We start from the raw sequence: 22932 nt of genomic DNA, 5'->3' as shown, positions 1-22932 counted from the left end.
GAACTTTTGTGGGGTGGAAGGCATGAAAAACCAAAGGGGTGTCACTGACTGTCACCCAGATAATCTGTACAGAGTACATGATGCATAAGGGTACCTCACCGGTAGAATAAATCCCCATCAGAACAGGGGGCAATCGTGAACTCATTATTTTCTGTAAGCATCAGTTACAGGTATGAGCAGAGTCTATAAACAACTACAGATCCTAGAGCACATTCTCAAAGCTGTTCTATGTTTTCTGCCCAAAACTGGCATTCTGAGACCTGAAAGAATTCCAGCGTCAGTCATTGTATGAATCAGATTGCCCACAACAGGATTTGCAGTGCTTGTTAGTCTACAAACATTAGCCGAAATCAATCTTGCTACCAGCAGAAGCCAAGATTCCCGCTCTGTATTGTAAGCATCTCCATATGCTGAGGACTAAAACTAATTATCTCTCGACTCTTTTGGAAGTATCTCACGTCTCCACAACCTTAAAGGGAACCTTCGTCCTGCAAACAAGCAAACTCAGATTCAGCCAGCTAAAATAGCTGCTGCTGTAGCATTTGTGTAGACCTATAAATTCATGAGATTGTGCTGCAATCAGGAACTTACCTCGTGGGCTTCTCGAGAACAATTTCAATACCTCATCAATAAGAATAACCTGACAATTAGACGAAATTAGTCTGCCAAATAGCATAGAGGAAAAGATTTATCAACAAAAAAAATAGCCATTGCTAAAACAATGTTATAAGGAAAATACAGATCACATCAATTGAATGGCATAACAAGTCAAGGTAGAATAAGTACTAACTGGGAAGGATAGATAAAGAACAACTTTCCACTCAGCCCACGATAATGGAGACACCTGCACAAGTATACCACAATTTATCCTAAGTACTTTTTAACATAAAGAACAGGGGACCACACAAGAATAAAGAAAGGCACTTACCGAGAAAAGAGCTGCTAGTGGTTCAATGTACAGGACTGCTACGTGAAGAAGCATTGTCAGAATAATCGACCCAACAAGCCATAGGTTACTCCATGGATGAATGACACTGGATGACAGTGATTGAGTGAAGCTGCGTTAGTACAGAAGTTTTTGGCAAATGCCACAACCTTTTCAACGACACCTGTTATTCTCAAGTTACAGAAATGGAAGGGCCCCAACCAAACAAGCAGTTGGCCTTGTGCTATATACATAAAAAATTAGAATTTTTTAATAATGACTACTTGTACTGTCATAATATAGATATCAAAAGGTCAGATACATTCTTTCTTTTGCTTGTAAATATTACTCTTAGGTTCCAGGACAAAAAAAGATAATAGCTACAGATTTCAGGTGTGGTTCACGTGACTTTTCCACACTTTTTAATACAGGCAAAAAACTCTAGATTCTGTGTAAAAAATAAAAAGGTCATGTCCCAAATTTCACAATGTGCACTATTCATGGGTCATGTAGAAAACATTGTATTTGAGGACGATGGTTGTGCAAATACCTTAGATTTAATTGACAGTTCTATGGATAGGCATCAGAATCACCTTTCACAAATGAAAAGACTACACGTTGATGTTCCTTTGCAAGTCGAGCAAAAGAACAGCGCATAAACACAAAACATGGATGCAAGCAGGCAAGCTCTTAAATTATAGCAAGTAAACCCTCCAGCCAAAACCAGGTGAAATTTCAGGATGTTCAAACTTTTCAAATTTTAGATGTTAATATCTTTAATATTCATTCTAAATATACAAATTTGTCTCAAAAGGTACTTTTCTAAAATTATAATCTTACTAGGTTTAAAATATACACGTTGATGTTCCTTTGCAAGTCGAGCAAAAGAACAGCGCATAAACACAAAACATGGATGCAAGCAGGCAAGCTCTTAAATTATAGCAAGTAAACCCTCCAGCCAAAACCAGGTGAAATTTCAGGATGTTCAAACTTTTCAAATTTTAGATGTTAATATCTTTAATATTCATTCTGAATATACAAATTTGTCTCAAAAGGTACTTTTCTAAAATTATAATCTTACTAGCTTTAAAATATACTGCAACAGAAATTAGTGTTCATAGTGGCATTTTGAATGCTCTACCGGTGCCCAAAGCATCAGTTATTTGTTATTGGAGGCCGTACATGTACACTATATCGAAAACCTTAGAATAGAACAGTGGCAATAATGGAGGACAAGAGCGCTTACAGCAGAGATTGGTTTTCACTCAGGTTATTCAAGGCATTAAACATCTCCACAACAACAAGCACAGTCATTGAAACAGTGGATGGATGACGATCCTCAAAGATGCTGCAAGGATAAGAAGTTTGCCTGGCAGAACATGAATCAAAATTGACCTGCATTGGTTAAAGGAAGCAGTTTAGAATATATGGAATCAGTAAGGCATATTAGGGACCTGGAAGAAACTTCAGAAGGAATATAAAAGAGGTAAATTAGACTCTAAACTCATTCAGCAACCATGCAGGTCAAAAGGTGCCAAGTGCCAGTCTAGACTGAAACATAATTGACCTACAAAACCAAGCAAAGTAACTGCAGTTCAGCTGTACTGCAAGGGTACAGATCCTTGCAATACCATTACCATCCATAGCAATGTGAAAGCCCGTTCCAGTTTAGTAGTTGGGATTTTCCATGTAAGTAATTTCTTTCTTAATAAAAGGCCCCTGGATAGAGCCAATTTGCCAAACAACCATCAACTGAGATCTCATTACCTATACAAAGCGCAAGGCACAATAAATGGCTTTCATTTTCTAACAAGAAATTTTTAATATGTCCTCCGTATAGTTATTTCATATACAGATTTTACAGCAGAGCTTGCCCCTATTGATGTCCTCTAGATAAACAAACAAATACATTCAACTCACTCAGACATGGTTGACCAACAATCTCCTGTCAATAAGATGCAACTCAATGTGCCAAGCAGGAGAGCAAACAGCAGACAACAGTTGCCATGCAAAACTAGTACTTTACATGAATAACATGTTGAAGTATAACCTTTTGTTGTTGTATTGTTGAGGATAACACTAACAGCAGGTCATGGCACCACAGTTTCAGTAAATACAGAAAGGTACCAACACAGAAAAGGGAAAATACTTCCAAATTGCCGACTTACCAGTTCTGAGTATGGTAATCCAGGACCATTTTCAGAATAAACAAACCACCAAACAAAACCCGCTATAGTAGCAAGGCCAACATAAGCTGCATTAACAAAAACAAAAGGACAAGCAAACATGAATAAAAAAGCTGCTGCAGCTATCAATAGGAATATCAAATATTGAGTAGATGGAAGAAATGAACCTCCAATGACCAAATAACGGAAAAAGAGCCATCCGCTAACCACAGCTTCATTAACCTGTAGTGCAATTAAAAAGGAGCATTGTTTAACATCTGAGATATCAGTTTAGAAAATAAAAACCATAGCTTTTACTTGAAATGACGTGCCTAGCAATTCCTAGTCATCAATATAATTATAAAATCATGTCTGGCAATTATCTAATTTTTATGTAGTCATCGAAGCAAGTATTAGCAAATCAAAGGTTTCCTGGATACAAGGATTTTGCTCAATGCAACATCTTTAGATGTTAATTAAGTAATTAGCAATATTCTTGTGCATAAAAAGTTCAAGTACAAATAATGTGGCTTAGCAAGTCTGTTATACTATAATCTTTGACTTGGCTGTGCTAAAGCTAGCATACTGATCAATAAGTATTTCTTCAGTAAACATCATTTTCCTAATTGAATACCAATAAAACATGCATCAAGACATAGTTTCATGGAAGTTTAAACAACAGTTACCAGCATGAAATCATGAATAGCTATTGATACTCAGGTGCTTAACCAATTTTTTAGTTTTATATTACCTTGCGAGGCTTGACTGTCATGATGTTGCTATCAGGCTTATTGAAACCAATTGCAGTTGCAGGCAATCCATCAGTAACAAGGTTCACCCAGAGTAGCTGGACCTGCAAAGCAACGACACAGAGACATAAGCACAATTCACATCCATACAAAAATTAGAAAGATCCGCAGAATAAAAAGGAACCTAATGTTTAAAATGGGTTTGCAAGTAGACAGGTGATTGTTCTCATGAGGGAGGCGTGTCAACGTAAACAAGGAAAAAAAATTCATCACATGATAAAAATGTGACAGACAGCATTTGTGAAGATCATTATCACAATAGTTTGTAAACAAATAATAAGAGAGCTTCCACTCACAGGTACAAGTGTGTCAGGCATCCCAAGCACTGCCGCCACAAAAATACAAACCACCTCTCCAATATTTGACGAGATCATGTACCGAATAAACTGCTTCGTGTTATTATATATGGCCCTTCCCTCCGCAACAGCCTATGAACAAATGGTAGAACAGGGTTTGGATAAATATCGTCATCTGAAAATAATGGCCATTATTTGTATGTCATGCAATGAGAAATAATCTTACAGCAACAATTGTGGCAAAGTTGTCATCCGCCAAAACCATGTCTGATGCACTCTGAGATATTACAAGTGTATAATGATTAAATCCAAGAAACAACCCTTACGAATGACTGGAGATTTAAGAAAGGGCAAAATTGGTTATAAGGAGCTTCACTCGGTTGGCATTTGCTGAGACACACAACAAAAAGGTACTTTAGATAGACTCAGCAAATCACGAATTTCTGGGTCAATTTTCATCACTTGCGCAAATAAAAAACAATGATGTGCTCATTGGCTGGTGCACATCAAGGAAAGATTACTTTAGTTGGCTAGAGAAAATGACCCCAATATTTTTTCGTGTCTCAGCAAAATACCAATCAAGGCAGCACCCAGGAGCCAATCTTACAACCAAAAAATAAAAAGAAAGGGCTTGTTATACTTATTAGTACCTTTGCAACTGCAGTTCCTGATCCCATCGCTATTCCTATATCCGCTTTCTTCAGCGCAGGTGCATCATTGACACCATCTCCGGTCATAGCAACCTTGCACACAAAAACAAACCTAGAGTCAGAGCATGGAAATGGATAGCTTGGATTGAGTTACTGCATGAAGGGGGGTGGCACGTTATTTACGGGTGTCAATTATTTGGCTATTTAAACAACTTGGGCATATCTATACCTAATATTAAAGAGAGGATGTTTCTTTCAATCCTTCAACCGTCGTGGTAATTTTGCAAAACCCCCCCTCAAGTTTTCAGTAATCAACCCGCAGTTCGTCCCTCTCGCACGCAAGTCGCAACGCGTCCGTTCTTTGTCCGTTGTCATCCTGGTAAAATTTTGGTCCGTACCGGCCTGGAGTGGGCTTTCGTCCGGGCAGGAGAAGGAACTCGACCGACTCGATCCTACACGTTTGCACTGCAGTCAAATACGTGAGCTCGTAGGTGACATGAGGCCCAGGCGGCAAGGAGCCATCAGAGAGATCGGTTTGGAATTGGATATGTGCGAGGCGTCCTCTCCGATAGCTCTGGCGACGATGGAGGGCCCCAAAGTGCGGTTCGCCAACGACGTGTGGGTCGACGCCGCGATGCGCCTCAAGGTCGGCTACGCCACTGTCGTCTCCGAGATTAACACGCCGTCACGCCCAGGCGCGACCGGCGTCCTTCAAGGATATGTTGAGGCCCCTCTCGCTGCAACTTCTGCCAAGGAATTCGTCACAAAATCCCATGATCGACTCCAATCTCTCACAATTTGCTTCGTGTCTTGAATTTTTTACGCTTGCAGCCCGAGGGCCTTGCCTATTCAGGCGCGCAGGGCGTCTGTTGCCCACCGCCGGAGGAGCGGGCGGACACACCGTGCGGCCAGCCAATCTGCTGGTTGATCTGCACGAGTTCCCACTCATCCGCCTGTTGAGTCGGCTTGCCGACATACTCGATGCCGCCAACTACTTCCTAGATGAGCGAGCAGGTGGACTTGGCGGCGGTGACTAGGCGGAACGTGGAGGGTGGGTCGATGGCGGAGGAGGAAGGGTTGAAGACCTCGAACGAGCCCCGGGTGTCACGTGGTAATGCATGCAATAAATCCAAGTCCAAGCTGGCCAGATCCTATACGAGCGAGAGTTGACGTATCTTCACAAAAACTTTGAGCTTCCAAATTATTGCAGCACGAGGCAAAATCAATTGTATTTTCTGTAGAGAACGAAATGCATTCTCTGCACAGTTTCCAGCTCTTTCAGGTTGTATGGTGTGCTGACGGACATATTTGCTTTTGGTATTGGCCAATTGCTCAAGAAGTCCAAAAAGTCAAATCTTCTGGAGTTGCTGGTTATCGATGGAATTGCACAGCTCAACGAGTGTGAGACTGTACTCCCTTGCAGCTGCCTGGCATTAGGTAGGCTTTTTTTATTACCTGCTCTGATGAAAAGCAAAGTAAGCTACATACGGTTGACTATCCTTTTATTTTAAGAAATTTTCCTTTTGGAAGCGATGTATTGACATGTAATGGATTCTGTAGGTATCTGACAATGCTAACTTGGGGTGAAGTGCTTTTTTGAGAGGTTAATTAGGTATGCTTCGCTACGATAAGCACCTTCTCCATATGCAAAACAGAATACATCCAAAAATAAGCAAATTAAAATTCCAGGTGTTACATTTTATGATGGAAAGATATCTGATGGTCCCAATGTCACTTCTAAGAGCTATGATGAGAAGAGATTTCTTCATTTTTATCAAGCAAAATCTTTAGGTCGTACTCATTCATAAATGTAGATGGTGAAACAACCAAGAAGCACAACCGTAGCCTGAAAACACAATCGAATCTGCTGCAGTTTCGTGGCCGTTGCAACGCACGGGTATGTGTGCTAGTAGATTATAATGATGACTAAGGGCCTGTTTGGTAGAGCTCCACCTGCTCCTGATTCTCAGTGGGAGCTGATTCTTGGAAAGAAGTGATTCCGTGACTGAAAGTGATTCCTTGTGATTAATTTTATGGAGAAAGGTTTTCTGTGCGAGAAGTGAATCAGGAGAAGCTACTTTTTTCCAGCTCCCAGCCCCTTAGTTCATTTCAGAGAATCAGTTCACAGAATCAGGAGTGAATCACATCTCTCTGAAAAAACTGTTTGGCAGAGCTCCTTGTGGATTCAGCCTAGAAGCTGCTCTTCCACCAAACAGACCCTAAGAAACAGTGTCTGAGCTACACTAAAAAGACCTATGCAATAATTAAGAGAAACATTTATAGCAGAAGTGTCTTTATAGAAATAGATGCCATGGGTTTGAGGGGGAAAAGAAATAGATGCCACGAATTTTTGTTAATGTGTAACTTCCCATAGGTACAATGCACTGGGCTGTCACTGACAACTAAAAGAAGCACAATGGAGCACTTTGATGACAGGTAGGAATCATACATAAATGTTAGCTTACCACTTCATTGTGTGTTTGCAAGGCTTCAACCAGCATCTTCTTGTGAGAAGGTTCCACTCTGCACCATTTAGTATGAACTATCAGGTCATGATAGGGTTGTTGAAACTTGAAAGTGTAGAATTGAGAACTTCACTATGTGACTTCATATTTCGATATGATTTCATCAGTTTAACTGTCTTATCTCTGATCTCTCACAAAGCTCAACATCAGTTGTGAGTAACTGTATAATGCCACTAACGTTTCATCTGTTGCTAGGCTTCATATTCATAGGTGGTTCTGACATGTTATGGCCGACAAAGTAAGAGCTAAAAATCATTCCTTAGTGAAAATTGAGAAATAAAAATCAACTGCAGACATGTTGAAATTTTGAATTGAAAGAAAAATATTTTTCTTACTGCCTGTGCAATGGTAAGCAAACTATGATGCACAGACAAGAATAGGCCTTTTATTCCCATTTGGGCCAGAAGTTTTCCAGTTACCCTAAGTTCCACTCCTTGAAACAGAGGTAGTTTACATATGATCACCATTAATAAGCAACCAGAGAAACTCCATCTACTTGATACCCATAGGCATCTACTCATTTATTTTAGATTATTCTCTTGTATGTTCATAGCTAATCTTTTACCATCCACACATCCCTTTCTGTAGTACACTCTCTTTGTGTAATGGGCAAGTGCCAGATTGCAAAAGTATTGTGAACATCACATTAGGTTTCTTTTTCCCCCTTCTCGTGAAACTAAACCATCATGACTGCTCTGTTTTTCGTAAAATGGCAAGATCCCTATAATTTATGCATTCAAGTTTTATGAGTTCTAAGATATAAACTCAGATAAAAGCTCAAGCAAGGAGCTGGGGCAGCCTGGACAAAAGCAATTTTCATCGAGCAAAATATTCATCCGACCTGCATTGTGCTTTTTGAGTTCACGGTTAAAGAGAAAAGTGAGAATGGTGTCATTAACCATTCAAAAGTATGTCAAGTCTTGGCTTGTTTCTGCAAGGCAATGATATTAAATCACCTTGAAAACAGAACCATCCTTTGCAATGCATTTGTCCTTTCCAGAGGAGGCAATCCTTCAAATTCTGATGCTGTATAGGAATACCCCGCAAAGTCATCCAAGTGCTCAAAAGCACCAATTTGCCGACACAGAGATTCTGCTGTAGACTAAAATAGTGCGCATTAATTTTCTCACCAGTAGCAAAATTACTCAAAAAATAGGTCAAGGCTTCACCAACCTTGTTGTCCCCAGTAACAACTATAACACGGATCCCCGCGGACATACAAGAGTGGATAGCATCCCGAACTTCTTCTCTTGGTGGATCAAGCATCCCAACCTAAACGAGTAGCAAAAGAAATGGTTTCATCAATAACTACACTATTATGTTATAAACAACAGAAACATAATCTCGTTACAAAAGGAAAAACAAATTTGAACATGCAAAATAATGTAGAAGAGTGTAAAGATGGGAGAGAGGAAGTAGCAGGAGACTGACAAACCATACCAATCCTATAAATGTGAGGTTGGCCTCATCATCATAACAGATGCTTTGTTGACCAGCTGGCATCCGTTTTAATGCTAATGCTAAGCACCTCAGTGTATCTTTCCCTGCAAAACTGAAGTTTTAAGAATATTTAGCATAGTACAGCAGAAAATTATAAGATACATCACTGAAGTACCGTTGTAAACAAAAGTTACTAGTGCAGAAAACAAGAACAATCGATCAACATAATCACTTAATAGTAACTTCAACTCAAGGGTGTAGCCAGGGCAAAATTACCAAGGTCCCTCGGCAACAGAAAGTGTCAGAAGTATTATTGACTACACTGATATGAGCTGAATATTTCAATATTATCATTAAAAGCGTGGAAGGTGCAGTGCCTGAAGACAGATTGCACATGAAAAAGGCTAACCTTTGAAATCTAGCTTCCAACTCATTACGAATGTCCATAGTTAATGGTACTGAAGAACCATCATCATTGCACAATATATGTGTGCATCTTGCCATTATACTTTCAGGGGCACCTTTTGAAAACATAATCTCCTGTTGTTTTCTACTACAAAGGACGCTCATCATTTTGCGATCTCGGGAGAACTCTAGAACGGATATCTAAAGAAACAAATCAGAAAGTAGAGAAACAATGAATTTGAAACTATTAATCCAAAGAAATAGAATATACAGAAAAGCAGCTAGTTATAAAAAGAAGATTAGCCCCATTCAACTGATTCAAGGAACAAAGAAAATAACAGGTAACGGAATATTTCAGCCACATGTCAGCACTAGTTTACCTAAAAGATGACTAAAATGAGTTAACCAAGTGCTTTATAAGCCATAGAATTTCCAGATAGATACTTTTATGCAGATAGATACGTTGACAGTTGAAACCTTCCAGAATATGGGAAGAACAACTGACAGCACTGCTAGAACTTTATAAAGCCTTGCATATTGGTAGTAGTGGACAAGCCCTAGGTCTGGACCCACCAGCACAGAAAGATGATAATAAGAGGCATGTGCTGTTCACGCGGTTATTGTAGTGCATTGCCAGTGCCGCAGATTATATTATATTACTTGGTTTGTTAGGAAACAGATTGATTTGGTTAGGATATTTGCTTAGGGATCAGTCAAATTCTTGAGCAACTAAATAGTAAGGTTGCTGACACTGATCGATTAGACATAATGTGGAAAAGGGTAAAGTAGTTTGACGATACTGAATGATGAGAGCAGTTTCAATAGACCATAATCCAGTGATCCACTAGTTCCATCAGAAGCACATATGTTTTGACTACTCTAGGAAGTGTGCCTGTTTGGTAGGGACTAGTGAGCAAGGTGCAGAGTGATTAGAGAAATTAAGTGCTTAATCTATTCACCAAACCTGAAGTTTCCAGGCAACATTTGAAAACTTTGCAGTAACAAGTTATTTACTTGTCTATTTACAAGAAGAGTCACATTCTGACTTTTTAAATGTGCTAGACAGAATTAGTTAATGATCAAAGACCATTTCCTAAAGAAAATGCACATGAGGACCTTTAAGGGAGTCACAAATACAGCAAGGTTGTAGTACAGAAGAAATATAGCAATTCAAAGAAGATGAAGAAAATAACCTTTCTGAACTGATTTTCCCAATAACGGTTGCAGTATGATGCGCGCTCATGCTTAGTTAGCATGTTAAGAGCTGAAGGCATTGAATCAAAACCAGGAAGACCAACCTAACAGGGTTTAATACATTGAATGTCAATCGAAGTTAATATTTCCCATGAAAGCAAAAGTGCATAGATATGTTTGTCTATTTGCAGTAACTGACCTTCTCCACAAGCACACGCAGAGCAACTTCAGTGGACTCTCCAATTTTTTCATAACATTTTTTATCAGGGTTGTATTGTAGAGTGGACTCGTTGCAAAGAGCTGAACACATAGCAAGATGAAGGAGACATGGTGATTGAGGGGGAAACTCCAGCTGCAACAGATGAAAGTCCTTTAATTAGCGCTACTAAAGCCCTAAATTCCAAAATGAGACTGTAATAACATAACTGGTGTCACAGGTGCCTAAATAGCAGGCTTGAATGTTTCACAGGCTGTCTAAAAGTATCCAGTGGTACACATCCAAAAGGCTCAGCAGCGGAATCAGTCAATTTGCTATGGGTTAATACTACTTTCAAGCTAGCTAGAAGTTGGGTAGAAGGCTTTGTCAGTTGTCAGCATGAAATACACTACCCATCATTCATATTTTGTTTAGTAACTCTAATGCAATTGCAAAGCATTCCTCGAGAAGCTGGAATTCTCTGAACATACTACAAAAAATATTCAAAAGGGGGTGTGATGAGCAATTTCAGGTGCCAGTCGTTATATTCTACAAATGCAGGCAATTTTCTTTCCCTGGATTGAAGAAAGCATAACTTCCATTGGATAATGCAGGTTTTTCAGATTTTTGCACTATACGAATCCCAGAAATTAATTGAACCTAGAGAATACACTATTTTACCTGCAATCCATCAGCATCATAAATAAAACCTTCAGGAGCAAATGTTGTTCCGCTAATGGAGTACTCATCAGTCATCGGTCTCTGGTGTACAGACCGCACAACACACACCTGGAATGTTAAACACACTTTTTAAGTCATGCAATGAATTCAAATATATCAACCTACGATGACAAATTACTTTTAATTGAAAGAGCATATCATATTTCAGCACCACATCATACTGAGCACCTGTATATGCAACAAGGATAATATAATGAAAAAGGCCACAGAAAAGAGAAACACATCACCTTTGACACAGACATCATGTTTGTCGTGAGAGTACCAGTTTTGTCACTGCAAATAACTGTTGTGCATCCTAATGTCTCTACAGAGGGAAGAGACCTAACAATAGCGTTCAAGCGAGCCATTCTTTTGGTGCCAAGAGCTAAGCACCTAAAAGAAAAACAAGCAAACACCTTATGAGGTTTACTTCAATGAGGAATAGAGCATAGCACTACACCTCAACAAACATGATCCAGTGACAACCAAGAAATTGTTTGACAGGAAACTCACGTTGTTACCACAGCTGGAAGACCTTCTGGAATGGCTGCAACAGCAAGAGCGACGGCTACCTATCAAAAGAAAAGCAACAGAAAGGACATCCTTTGAGAAACAGTATTATCGCTCTGTTCTCATCAATGTAGTTATCCTATACAAGCCTTGCTGTATACATGTTGCAATCACTAACATGTATTAAGGCTTGTCAACTAAATATCAAGAAGTAAGGCTTGTCAGAACGAGTTCTCTTTTTAAAAGGCAAAAAGTCACTATACATGCTACCATAGAACATAATAAGACCGAAACACCCATAATATTTGCGATAAGTCACAGGCTCTAAACTTGGCTTTCATGAAAGTGAAGCAGTTAGACAATGCAACAAACTACTAGACTTTGCAAATGTGGTCCCCCAAAAAAATGATCAACTTGGCCAAATTCTGCATTCTAACCACACTTCAACAGAATAATTTCCAGGTGTTCAAACTAATACTCCAGGCAGTATGTGCCAGACTGGAGGTTGACCTACACTGATTGAATGTTACAAAAATGTAAGTTGAAACATTGGAGCAACAATATACCTTAAAATAGTGGATGGCACCCCTAACAAAGCCACCATGAGAAGGATCTCGGAAATGTCCAATATTTACAACCCAAACAAGTATACATATCCCTGCTATCACCTGAAAAGAATAATGTAGTATGAAGAAGCTTTAAAAGAGAATTTGAACTATTCAATTTGTCATTCTAGGCAGCTCTAGTTAACAGAGTAAATATCTCACTTCACTTTGTGTCACTATAATATTTACCTACAATACGATTGAAATTGAGTAACAAGGATGCAGCTTCTATCGATAAGTAAGTTAAATGTTAAGTTCCAGGAGAGAACATTAAATTAATGCTGCTTTAGTTAAGATGTCATCAGCCTATAATACATTAGATATTTCCATGATTTACTTCAGTGACAAATTTTACACACTATAGTAATCCTTAGTTTTGGAAGGCAAAAAAACTACTCACAACTTGTTGAAAGAACCATGATCAGCTACCTTTGCCAAAAAAGTACCAAACTCATCAAGCTTTTTCTTCAACGGTGTTGCTTCCTGTAATTTAGTAAGAATTTTAGCTGTAAGCAGACTAATAACATAAAGCATGGGGGTGAGGCTGTCATTAACCAAAGTGCAAATAGGCATACTAGTTGCAACATAGAAAGGAAAATATATTTAGAGTGAAGCAACATCACATAGCTCAATTCTCCTGAAGGCATAAATGAGAAGAAATATATGTTTCATTACTTACATCTTCTGTTCTCAGCATAGCATCACGTATACTTCCCATTGCAGTATTAGAACCAACCCCAATGACAACTGCTCTTGCTCTGCCAGCTACAACAACAGTGCCCTGTGAAACAACAACAGCAGAAAACACACTAGTCTCAGAGGAGGCAATAAATTATGGAGGAGTGCAATGAATATGAATGTTTTATAAAGTGCTCATTCAAAAATCATTTCACACGTAAAAACTACAAGGAACTCAAAAAATATACTGTTGAGTATTCAAAGATCATTTCAGATGTAAGAACTATCAGGAAATCAAAAAATCCACTGTTGAGTATATAGGTCTCTGAAATGATGCTGCTTCACTATAGTTTCAGAAATCAAACATGAATCATGCAAAGACCCCAAAAAAATCTAACTTGCTCGCTTTTATTCATAATATATATGGATCCCAATGGAGATGCTCATAAGAAAAAATGCAACAGAACATTCAAAGATTCTGAAGAGAGGAGCAAGACATCCAGATATAAGGCATATTTTCACTTAACCAGATAAAATAAATGCTACAGAATTGGAAACTTCAATGTAGCGTAATCATACTAAATGCATAATGGAGTCCTAGTCCCATTGAATCAGTCTTCCTTTTGCTAACTAGAAACTTTCTTGCTAGAGTGCGTAACTGGTATCTTTAGTGAAAAGTTTTATATTCAAAAATGCAAAAATAAAATTGGATTGTACATGGAAACATCACTGCGTTAAGAGATGCATATGATTTACTTTCTGTTTTCAGCTGTACAACAAATAGAATACTGACTTAAATGCCACTGCCAGCACGGTATCCTTACCGAAAAAAGAATGTTTGTTTTGTCCTGGTAGACAGCATTCATTGCTGAAGTTGATTCAAGCTCTTTAGCGACTGAACAGCTTTCTCCTAGTCAAACCACAAATCCACAACATTAGCAAGAAACTATATTTTAGTTAACTGATGCTTAAGCAATTTATACTTCGTACAAATCACTCTATGACAAGATGCATTTAGCTCATCAAGGATAAGGGACAGCTACACCCATCTAACCAGGAGCTCTAGAAAATGCAAGAAAAATATCTATCAATTTTATGACGAAGTGATTGCTAAATTGGAAATGTTGACGACAACTCATTCAAAAAGTGATGAGAAATAGAGTCAATAAAGTTATTTCTTTTACCTAACTCTTGAAAAAAATATATATCATCAGAACAAATGGTTGATGCCAGCTGATTTTGGAAACCAAATGGTGACGTAAGAATAGGGATGCTACGTACATAACTTTAGGATGAATAAGTAGATGGCACAAGAAAACAAAAAAAAAAGTACCTGTAAGAATTGCTTGGTCAACACGCAACTGGTGGCTTAACATTTCAACCATTCTCATGTCAGCCGGAACTTTGCAACCAACTTATCCACAAAAGGGGGAAAAGCAAGCGTCAGCCAAGTCGCATAAGGAAAATGCTAAACATGGTACTAAAAGGAAATCTTCAGATGGGTAATCGACGGTACCTCCTACTTCAACTATATCTCCAGGGACGAGTTCTGTTGCTGGGAGTATAGAAAAGCAACCTACAGGATTCAAACATTGACAAATGTACTAATCAGCTTAACATATGAGTATGTGACAGAACATACATGATTTATAATTTAATTCGGCTTCTGGGCATCAATGTTTTGTGACATTTTATGGACATTGAGCAACTATGGTAATTGGCCCCTGGACTCATGACAATCAGATTATGATTTCTGGACAAAAGAGCAAACAAAATACAATGAAATGCAAGAATCAATTGCAAAAGCTTGTTACCATTGCGCAAAACCGTTGCAATATCAGCTTGATAAGCACGGAGCTCCTACAGATTTGTTATAGATAAGTCATCACGGATGGTGAAAAAAAGTTGGCCATTGCAATATAAATGTAGTCCAAGAATGTTAGGAAAGGCAAATAACAAATTGTAGCATGCCGCGTTGTGATACACCATGCATAAAGTAATCAGTTATGCAAACAATGAGCATAGAGAATTAATAATTAGGACCAAGAATTCGGTGCTCCCAGTGCCAAAAAAACTGAGAACGTGATAGGATTTGAAAGACAGTACAATAGAGAAAACACACCCCATGTGGCCAGATAAAAGCAGTAGGGTCTAAATCACCTCCTAGTTCCACCTATATTTAATATAGCTCTGTTTCTGATGGTATAAAGATACATGGGAGGGCAAAGATTAAGCCACAGATCAATCTCATTCACCAAACTATCTCGTAGCATACGCCAAAAAAGAAACAATCATACAGCAGGAACAGCACCCTCAGAGTTAAACACAACATTAGTGCCTTATTTAGAAGTAAGAACCTCGAGAGCTTTTTCAGCATTTGTTTCAGTAATCACACCCACAGCTGCATTTGCTGCCAGTATCATAAAGATGACCTATAGTGAGAATAAAAGAACCAAGTCAGTTTTAGCCTGCAGGTCATTTTAAACCAGTGGGATGTATCCAACTTACAGATGGTTCCAAAAATGCAGATAATCCAGTTTCACCATTCATTTGAGCCAAAAGGAAGGATATCGCAGCAGCTGCTATCAATATTTTGACGAGTAAATCATCAAATTGCTTCAAAACTAACTTCCAAAAGGGAGTACCTGGGTAAGAATTTCCATATCAAAAGATGAATGCTCAAGAGTACGAAATTGGAAATTGCTAGTTCAAGGAGCAATCAGGAAAAGGAAAAGAACCAGAGATGTAAGGTGTACAAGGTGGCCTCGGAAGTCCAAAAAAAAATCTGCCTTAATTAAAATCAAGTCCTGATTCATGAAGTAATTCTGCAGAGTTATGATGTATGTGCCTACGTGGAACACACAACTACAGAAGTACCGAGCAATAAATTAGAGCTAATGGCATGCTTCCACAGATGATAGAAAACGGTATGTGTCTGGATTACTGTTACAGAAGCTCACTAAAGTCTATATTCCTATGGTAATGATAAAACTGTCAAGTGGGTTCAAAACCCACAGGCCACAGTTGACCCTATAAAAAACAACATATGGGAATACGGAAAGCCAACTTGATCTTATGGTTAACACTCTTGAGAATGAAACATACAGGTAAAAGGTATTGTGATGCAAGATATACAAAACAAAACTAGGAACTTCAAGTGATGACTTACTTTCTTCTTGGGGAAGCACTGGAGTAGTCCATCCATGAAAATAATGAAGAAAAATCAGATAGTCATCAGAAAGACCATAAGAATCAAAACAATGTGTAATGCAACGCAAAAGTAAATTATCCATACACATGCCAACTTCCAAAATACACTCCAACTGAAACTTCAAACTAATAGATAGCAGGGACTCTAACTAGATTAAAAGCGTCAGAGTTATAGTTCAGTTAGATCATCATAAGAACATGGTCCATGGCATGCAATTCTGGCTCATTACATGGTGTTAATGTCCTCTGGCTCATTACATGGTGTTGTCATAATGTCCTTTAACAGTGACATCATTATTTAATTCAGATATCAGAACTGCTAGTGCCTGTGAGATGTGACATTACTTGCAAATTTTTCATGTCAAACTTATTCAAATGTTTGGTAAGGTGAGAAACTGTAGAGTGATTTTCTCACAAAGAGCCTTCAATGAGCAAGATCCTCAAAATCTATAGATTAGATTATGCTCACCACTAGTCACTACAGTGCTAACTAGTGATGAGTCACAGATTCTACAAAAATCAACGGAGTTTATAACTGGTAGCTTTGCACGGATGACCAAACTCTAATGTGGATGAACATGGGAAGTATGCATTCAATTGGTCCATTGGTTCATGAAACGCAATTTAGAGCAAACATTCTTTTGCCTGAAAAACACTCTCAAGCAGTGTAACCTAAAACCACTGTTCCAGTTCAGTTCTAAAATCCCAATGTGTAACATTTCACTATTTGAACGAGACTTCAGCAAAATGTAAAAGGATAGCATAACGACACGCAGACTGTACAACTACTGCCACACAGATAATCTTAAGTTTTTTGTGTGCGATGCTGTAACCAGTCAATCCCTACCAGAAGAAAGAGGAGTAATCTACACGCATAAAAAAGCAAAAAAAAAAACTCACCGTTTTTGCCGTAGAGCCTCGTATGCTGCTCCACCTGCGCACAGAAACCGAAACCAAATCAGCCCAACCCACCCCCAGCGCATTACCCGTGCCCACACTGAAATTCACACAGCGAGATGCTTGGGATCAGGCGATCAGCACCTGCGAGTCGGAGAGGCCCTTGGTCCGATCCACGCCGAACGCCTCCAGCACCTGCGAGAAGGTGAAGGCGGCCAGATCCGTGAGAGGCGGCGGCGGGGCGAAGGGATTCGGCGAGCACGGGAGGGTGTTAAGAGTCGGGAGGCGCCCATTACCTCGGCGACGGACTTGGCGTAGGCGTCCTCCATGGGCGCCCGGCGCCGCCGCGGCCTCCGTGGACGCGCCGCGGAGTGAGAGCTCTGCTACAGAGAGATGGAAGGGGCGAACCGGAGAGGGATGGTGCGGCTAGAAGCGATCGAGCGAGCCTGCGCCGTCTGGGTGCGGGTCCGCGGTGTTTGGCAACGGTCGCGCCGTACCGGAGCCCGGAGACGTGAGACGGCTGGGGTTTTGCTGATCGGATGTACGTGGCGTCCGTCGCGGTGGCGTTTGCGCTCGCTGTTTCGCTGACCTTGCAGCTGGTGCGGCGCGATCGCGGGAGGAGCGTATGGCACGTGACTCGTGAGGACGTGGAGTGAGATGCAAGCGATCTATGCCCCATGGGCTGGCCTTGCTTCCAGTTGGAAAAGGACAACAGTACATATGCAAATTCTTCATCTAATACTCTCTCGTTCCAAATTGTAGGTCGTTTTAGCTTTTTATAGGTTCGTAAATGTTTATATATATCTAGGCATACATTATATTTATATGCATACAAACATCTATGCACCTAGAAAAGCTAAAACGACCTACAATTTGGAACGGAGGGAGTAATTAATTTGTACAACTGCACGACCAGGTGTGTAGAATTTCTGCTAAATACTATGCACCCTGAATGTAAACCCTGTACTGATATCTTCTTCTTAAATGCATCCCTGCTTTATTTTTCTGAAAAAAAGAATTTTCGTTGAAAAAGTGTGTAGAGTTAGGTTACTTGATTGTTTAACTTTATTAGAAGTCAAAGTCCTTTGGTTCATAAGTAAGGCACACTAATTTGGCCTCATGATTCTAAATGGGTTTCACAAACGATGTTTACGTCTAAAGGCAATCTTTTATAAAGTCACAGTGAACCTCGTGCAGAATTTACGTGCCCTAATGGTTGTTTTGTGTTTCTATGTCGAACTTGTAAAGTTTTTTAGAAGAAAATATAGCAATATGCCTATGATCGAATATATATTTCTCTAGTGTCCATAAAGTTTAGTTATATGTATTTTAGTTTTGCTCTATCTATATATCTTTGACACACGTTACATTCGAATTTGTGCTAGCTAGGCTCTTATAATACCTAAACGTGGATGATTAGAGTTTTTGTCTAATTTTCACTACCTATCATGCCACCTTCTGCAAAGCTAAACGATTTCAATCTGCATCTCACAATGGGAAGCCACCTAGATGATAATACATGACAATGATCATTCATCGATCTTTCTTTTCTAGCTGATCTTTTGATCAACAAACATGTACTCACAAATCAAATCGCTTCATCACACACCACCAGAAAAAAGCAGCAAGCTTTGTCTTCAGAGCCTAACCACTCTCCTCCAGATAAAAGCTACATGTTCGATGTCCTAGAATCCAACCCTTCAATCTACCTTTCTGTCACCAGTGCCATGTAAATACATCCATCAATATTAGCATATATGGTTTTGTAAACTAGTCTATTAGTGGGTAATGGTGAATTCATTCTTTGTTTTTTTTCCGTTATGGGTATATTGGTTAGTTGTGTAAGTTGTGCCTATTTGTTTTTATAAGACTAGGATGGCTTGGACGTTCTATTCTATATAGACGAAGGGGGTGAGAGATTTTGTTTAATCACATGCGGAATGTGTTGATCGCATATGAAAGATAACATTAAGTATTGTTTTAATAGCATTAATTTTATCAATTTATTATACCCAAATGATCCATATTTATCTCAATCAACTTTAGTTTTCACTAATACTACTTTATATACATCAATCACATGTTAATACCATGATTAGCATAGCTCGTATGAGGAAGAAGGTAGGATTTGAATTTTCCTATGGAGCCTAGTCCTGATTGGACCTGTCCAAACTTGGCCTGACCCGGCTCGAGACCGCCCGTGGCCTTTATAGGACGGGCGTGGCGCGTATTTTATCAGCCCGAAAAAATATGGGCGGGCCAAGCGATTATTTTTTAATTATTTTTCAATCAAAAAAAGGTCCAAGCCCTGGTAAAGGAGGAGGGAGCCAACAAACCATTCTAATGGAAATGAAAGAATTGATGATAGCAAACACTTTCTTTAGGAAAAGACGGCCCCATTTAGTGACTTTTAGCGGTGGCCAACACTATAGCCTGGGGGATGGGTACCCCATAGGGCCCCACCGACTAGGATACTGGTCGGACCTGACAAGTGGGCTCGTCCGACCAGGGTGTGCGGGCCGAAGACATGAAGTTACTTGGAGTACACATCAAGGCAACAAGATAGACCAGATCTGCTCGGATATTTGCGGGATACGTGTTATAGTCTGACTCAGATTACTTTCCATGTAATAACTAAGTAGATCAGATTCAAACAACTTGTAACTCTTGGTCGCCAGCCTATATAAGGCGGGCAAGGGAGCCTCCCCAGGGCAATCGAATCATAAACCAGCAATACAATCCATGCATACAGGACATAGGGTATTACTCTTCGGAGGCCCAAACCTGTCTAAAATCCTTGTGTCCTTCGTATTCTCGCGATTACCTTCGAGTACTTGGTTTTGCAACTGCCCTCACCTACAAATCAACCACTTGGGTAACTCCCCGGTGGACTGTCAGGCTTATAAATCCAACATAGCTAGATTGACTTTGTCCTTACAAAAAGAGAGGATAAACGGACATGCTTCGATTGCAAGGTGCTACCAGGGGAATGTGTTGTTTCTCAACATAAACTTGTGGTGGCGGACTTTCGTTTTCATATGCGCGCACGTAAAGATAAACAAGACAAGATTGCAAGAATAAAGTGGTGGAAACTGAAAGAGGAGACGTTAGAGATCTTCAAGGAAAGGGTAATCAAAGAGGACCCTTGGAAGGATGGAGAGGACGCAAACAACATGTACAAGAATAGGGAGATATATCGGTACAAGATGCCGGAAGAGTGGAGGAGAAGTATATCGGTACCAATATATAAGGATAAGGGAGATATTCAAAGTTGTACTAATTACCGAGGAATTAAGTTGATGAGCCATACTATGAAGCTATGGGAGAGAGTTATCGAGCATCGTTTGAGAAGGATAACACGAGCCTCTATGAACCAAATTGGTTTCATGCCTGGAAGATCAACTATGGAAGCTATTTTCTTAATAAGACAAGTTATGGAGCGGTATAGGGAGAAAAAGAAAGACCTACACACGATTTTCATTAACTTGAAGAAGACGTATGATAAAATACCAAGGAATGTTATGGACAAACATAAAATCCCAATAAAATACATTGGACTTATTAAGGACATGTACAACAATGTTGTTACTAGAGTCCGAACAAGTGGTGGGGACACATATGACTTTCCGATTATAATAGGATTTCATCAAGGGTCTGCTTTGAGCCCTTATCTATTGCCTTGGTGATGGATGAGGTAACAAGGGACATTCAAGGAGATATCTCTTGGTGTATGCTCTTCGTGGATGATGTAGTGCTAGTTGATGAAAGTCGAGCAGGAGTAAATAGGAAACTGGAGTTGTGGCGGGAGATCCTAAAGTCAAAAGGTTTTAGACTCAGCAGAATTAAAACTGAATATACGAGATGTGACTTTGACACTACTACACATGAGGAGGGAGATGTCAGTTTAGAAAGCCAAGTAGTGCCCAAGAAGGATACATTTCGATATTTGGGATCAATGCTATAACGAGATGGGGATATTGATGAGGATGTTAGTCATAAAATCAAAGCGTGGTGGATGGAGTGGCGCCAAGCGTTAGGAATTTTATATGATAAGAGGGTACCATTGAAGCTAAAAGGCAAGTTTTATAGGATGGCGATTTAGACCTGCAATGTTGTATGGTGCAGAATGTTGGCCTACAAAAGACGACATGTCCAGCAGTTAAGTGTTGCGGAAATGCGTACGTTGCGTTGGATTTGTGGTCATACGAGAAGGGATCGAGTCCAAAATGAGGATATACGTGATAGTTCAGGGGTAGCACCAATTGAAGAAAAGCTTATTCAACACCGGCTGAGATGGTTTGGACATGTCCAATGAAAGCCTGCGAAGGCACTAATGCATAGTGGAACCTAAGGCGTGACAGTAATGTGAAGAGAGGCAGAGGAAGACTAAAATTGACATAGGAAAAGGCAATAAAAGGAGTAATGTGAAGAGAGGCAGAGGAAGACCAAAATTGACATGGGAAGAGGCAATAAAAGGAGATTTGAAAGGATGGAATATACCCAAAGATTTAGCCCTGGATATGAGTACTTGGAAAACAACTATTCATGTGCCCGAACCCTGTTTTCTAGCTGTTGTTGGGTTTCAACTCTAACCTACCCTAACTTACTTGGGACTGAAAGGCTATATTGTTGTTGTTGATTTTTCAATAAAAAGAGTGGGTGGCCCAGTTCGACTTGAAAAAACCCCGAAATGACCGGTCCGAAAGCTGCTCGTGGGCATGGTCACGTTTTTTAGGCCCGAACCATTCCGAGCTTTTTGCCGGCCTGACCCAATCCCGATCCGACCCGCATTTTGCTCAAGTCTAGCCCTGATAAGAATCTCGCATATATTCGGCCTGGCAAAACTCAAAAGATTATGCATGAACACAATGTGGTTTTATGCTTTTGAGCCAAAAATGTGATTTTATGCTTGTGCACCTAACCAATCACTTCCTATATATATAGCTAGATGTTACAATATGATTAATGCATTAAATAGTGGCCAATTTTTTAAAACTAAAGTCGGTTGACTAATTTGGACTTCTATGTTTACTGTGCCAAACTTTATTTTTATTTCTCATGTTTCGGAAACATGTGTAAAAAACATGCATGCACTATAATGGTTTCTTTCCTAACTCAAATGATAAATTCATTTGGTCCACAACCGCAAACTATTAAAATGTTTGCTTTATAGACCTAACCAAAACTTAAGATAGTTTTGTTTGATTTGACTATAACATAAAAATAAATTGTTGGTTCTCAAATTGTAACTTGTCTCTGATAATCATCAAGCATTTAACCTTTTAGGTTAGGCTTGTATTTTAGATAACTTTTGAAATTTCAAAATTGCAGAGCGTAAGACTTAGTTACGTTTAAAAATCAAACATACATCAAACTCGAGATTCAAAAACATTGGAATTTTTTTGAGTAGAATATGTCATGCTACCCAGGCCGCACGTTTACGGGTTGACCAACTAGCTAGAAGTAGAACATGTCTGATAAAGAAAATAAGCCAGCACCACCGGAAGTCCGGAATCAACGATCCAGGACAAAGCACGAAATCTAGAGAAATCCCCATCTCACGCGGTATCCACGAACCCGGTTCACACATCAGCCCTCCACACGCGAACTCGACAAACCTATAGATCCCTCACGGCTTTTGTAAACCAGGTCCATCGGTCCATCCGACCGCATCTCCACTGTTGCAAGGTGAGCACACCCGTGACGC

The 22932-nt window shown here is 39.6% G+C and overlaps 1 protein-coding gene across 1 annotated transcript; it reads right to left on the bottom strand.

Moving 5' to 3' along the window:
- Positions 1 to 85: 85 nt before the first annotated feature.
- LOC101781325 (calcium-transporting ATPase 3, endoplasmic reticulum-type) lies at positions 86 to 17718 on the bottom strand. The gene is made up of 34 exons (XM_004981830.3): positions 17522 to 17718; positions 17370 to 17420; positions 17229 to 17262; positions 16288 to 16305; positions 15627 to 15763; positions 15476 to 15550; positions 14933 to 14978; positions 14635 to 14694; positions 14452 to 14532; positions 13943 to 14028; positions 13120 to 13221; positions 12870 to 12923; positions 12402 to 12503; positions 11839 to 11897; positions 11574 to 11718; positions 11287 to 11394; positions 10609 to 10761; positions 10409 to 10513; positions 9220 to 9416; positions 8811 to 8922; positions 8544 to 8642; positions 8327 to 8472; positions 7311 to 7368; positions 4846 to 4938; positions 4422 to 4472; positions 4196 to 4327; positions 3842 to 3943; positions 3279 to 3333; positions 3094 to 3179; positions 2172 to 2320; positions 929 to 1034; positions 791 to 844; positions 592 to 640; positions 86 to 488 (listed from the first exon to the last, which is right to left on the bottom strand). The coding sequence occupies exons 1-34, from the start codon at positions 17552 to 17554 to the stop codon at positions 424 to 426; spliced, it is 3003 nt and encodes a 1000-aa protein (XP_004981887.1). The 5' UTR covers positions 17555 to 17718; the 3' UTR covers positions 86 to 423.
- Positions 17719 to 22932: the final 5214 nt, after the last annotated feature.

This window comes from Setaria italica, chromosome IX (assembly GCF_000263155.2).
Source record: "Setaria italica strain Yugu1 chromosome IX, Setaria_italica_v2.0, whole genome shotgun sequence".
Lineage (NCBI taxonomy): Eukaryota > Viridiplantae > Streptophyta > Magnoliopsida > Poales > Poaceae > Setaria > Setaria italica.
This window is presented reverse-complemented; position numbering and strand designations above follow the sequence as displayed.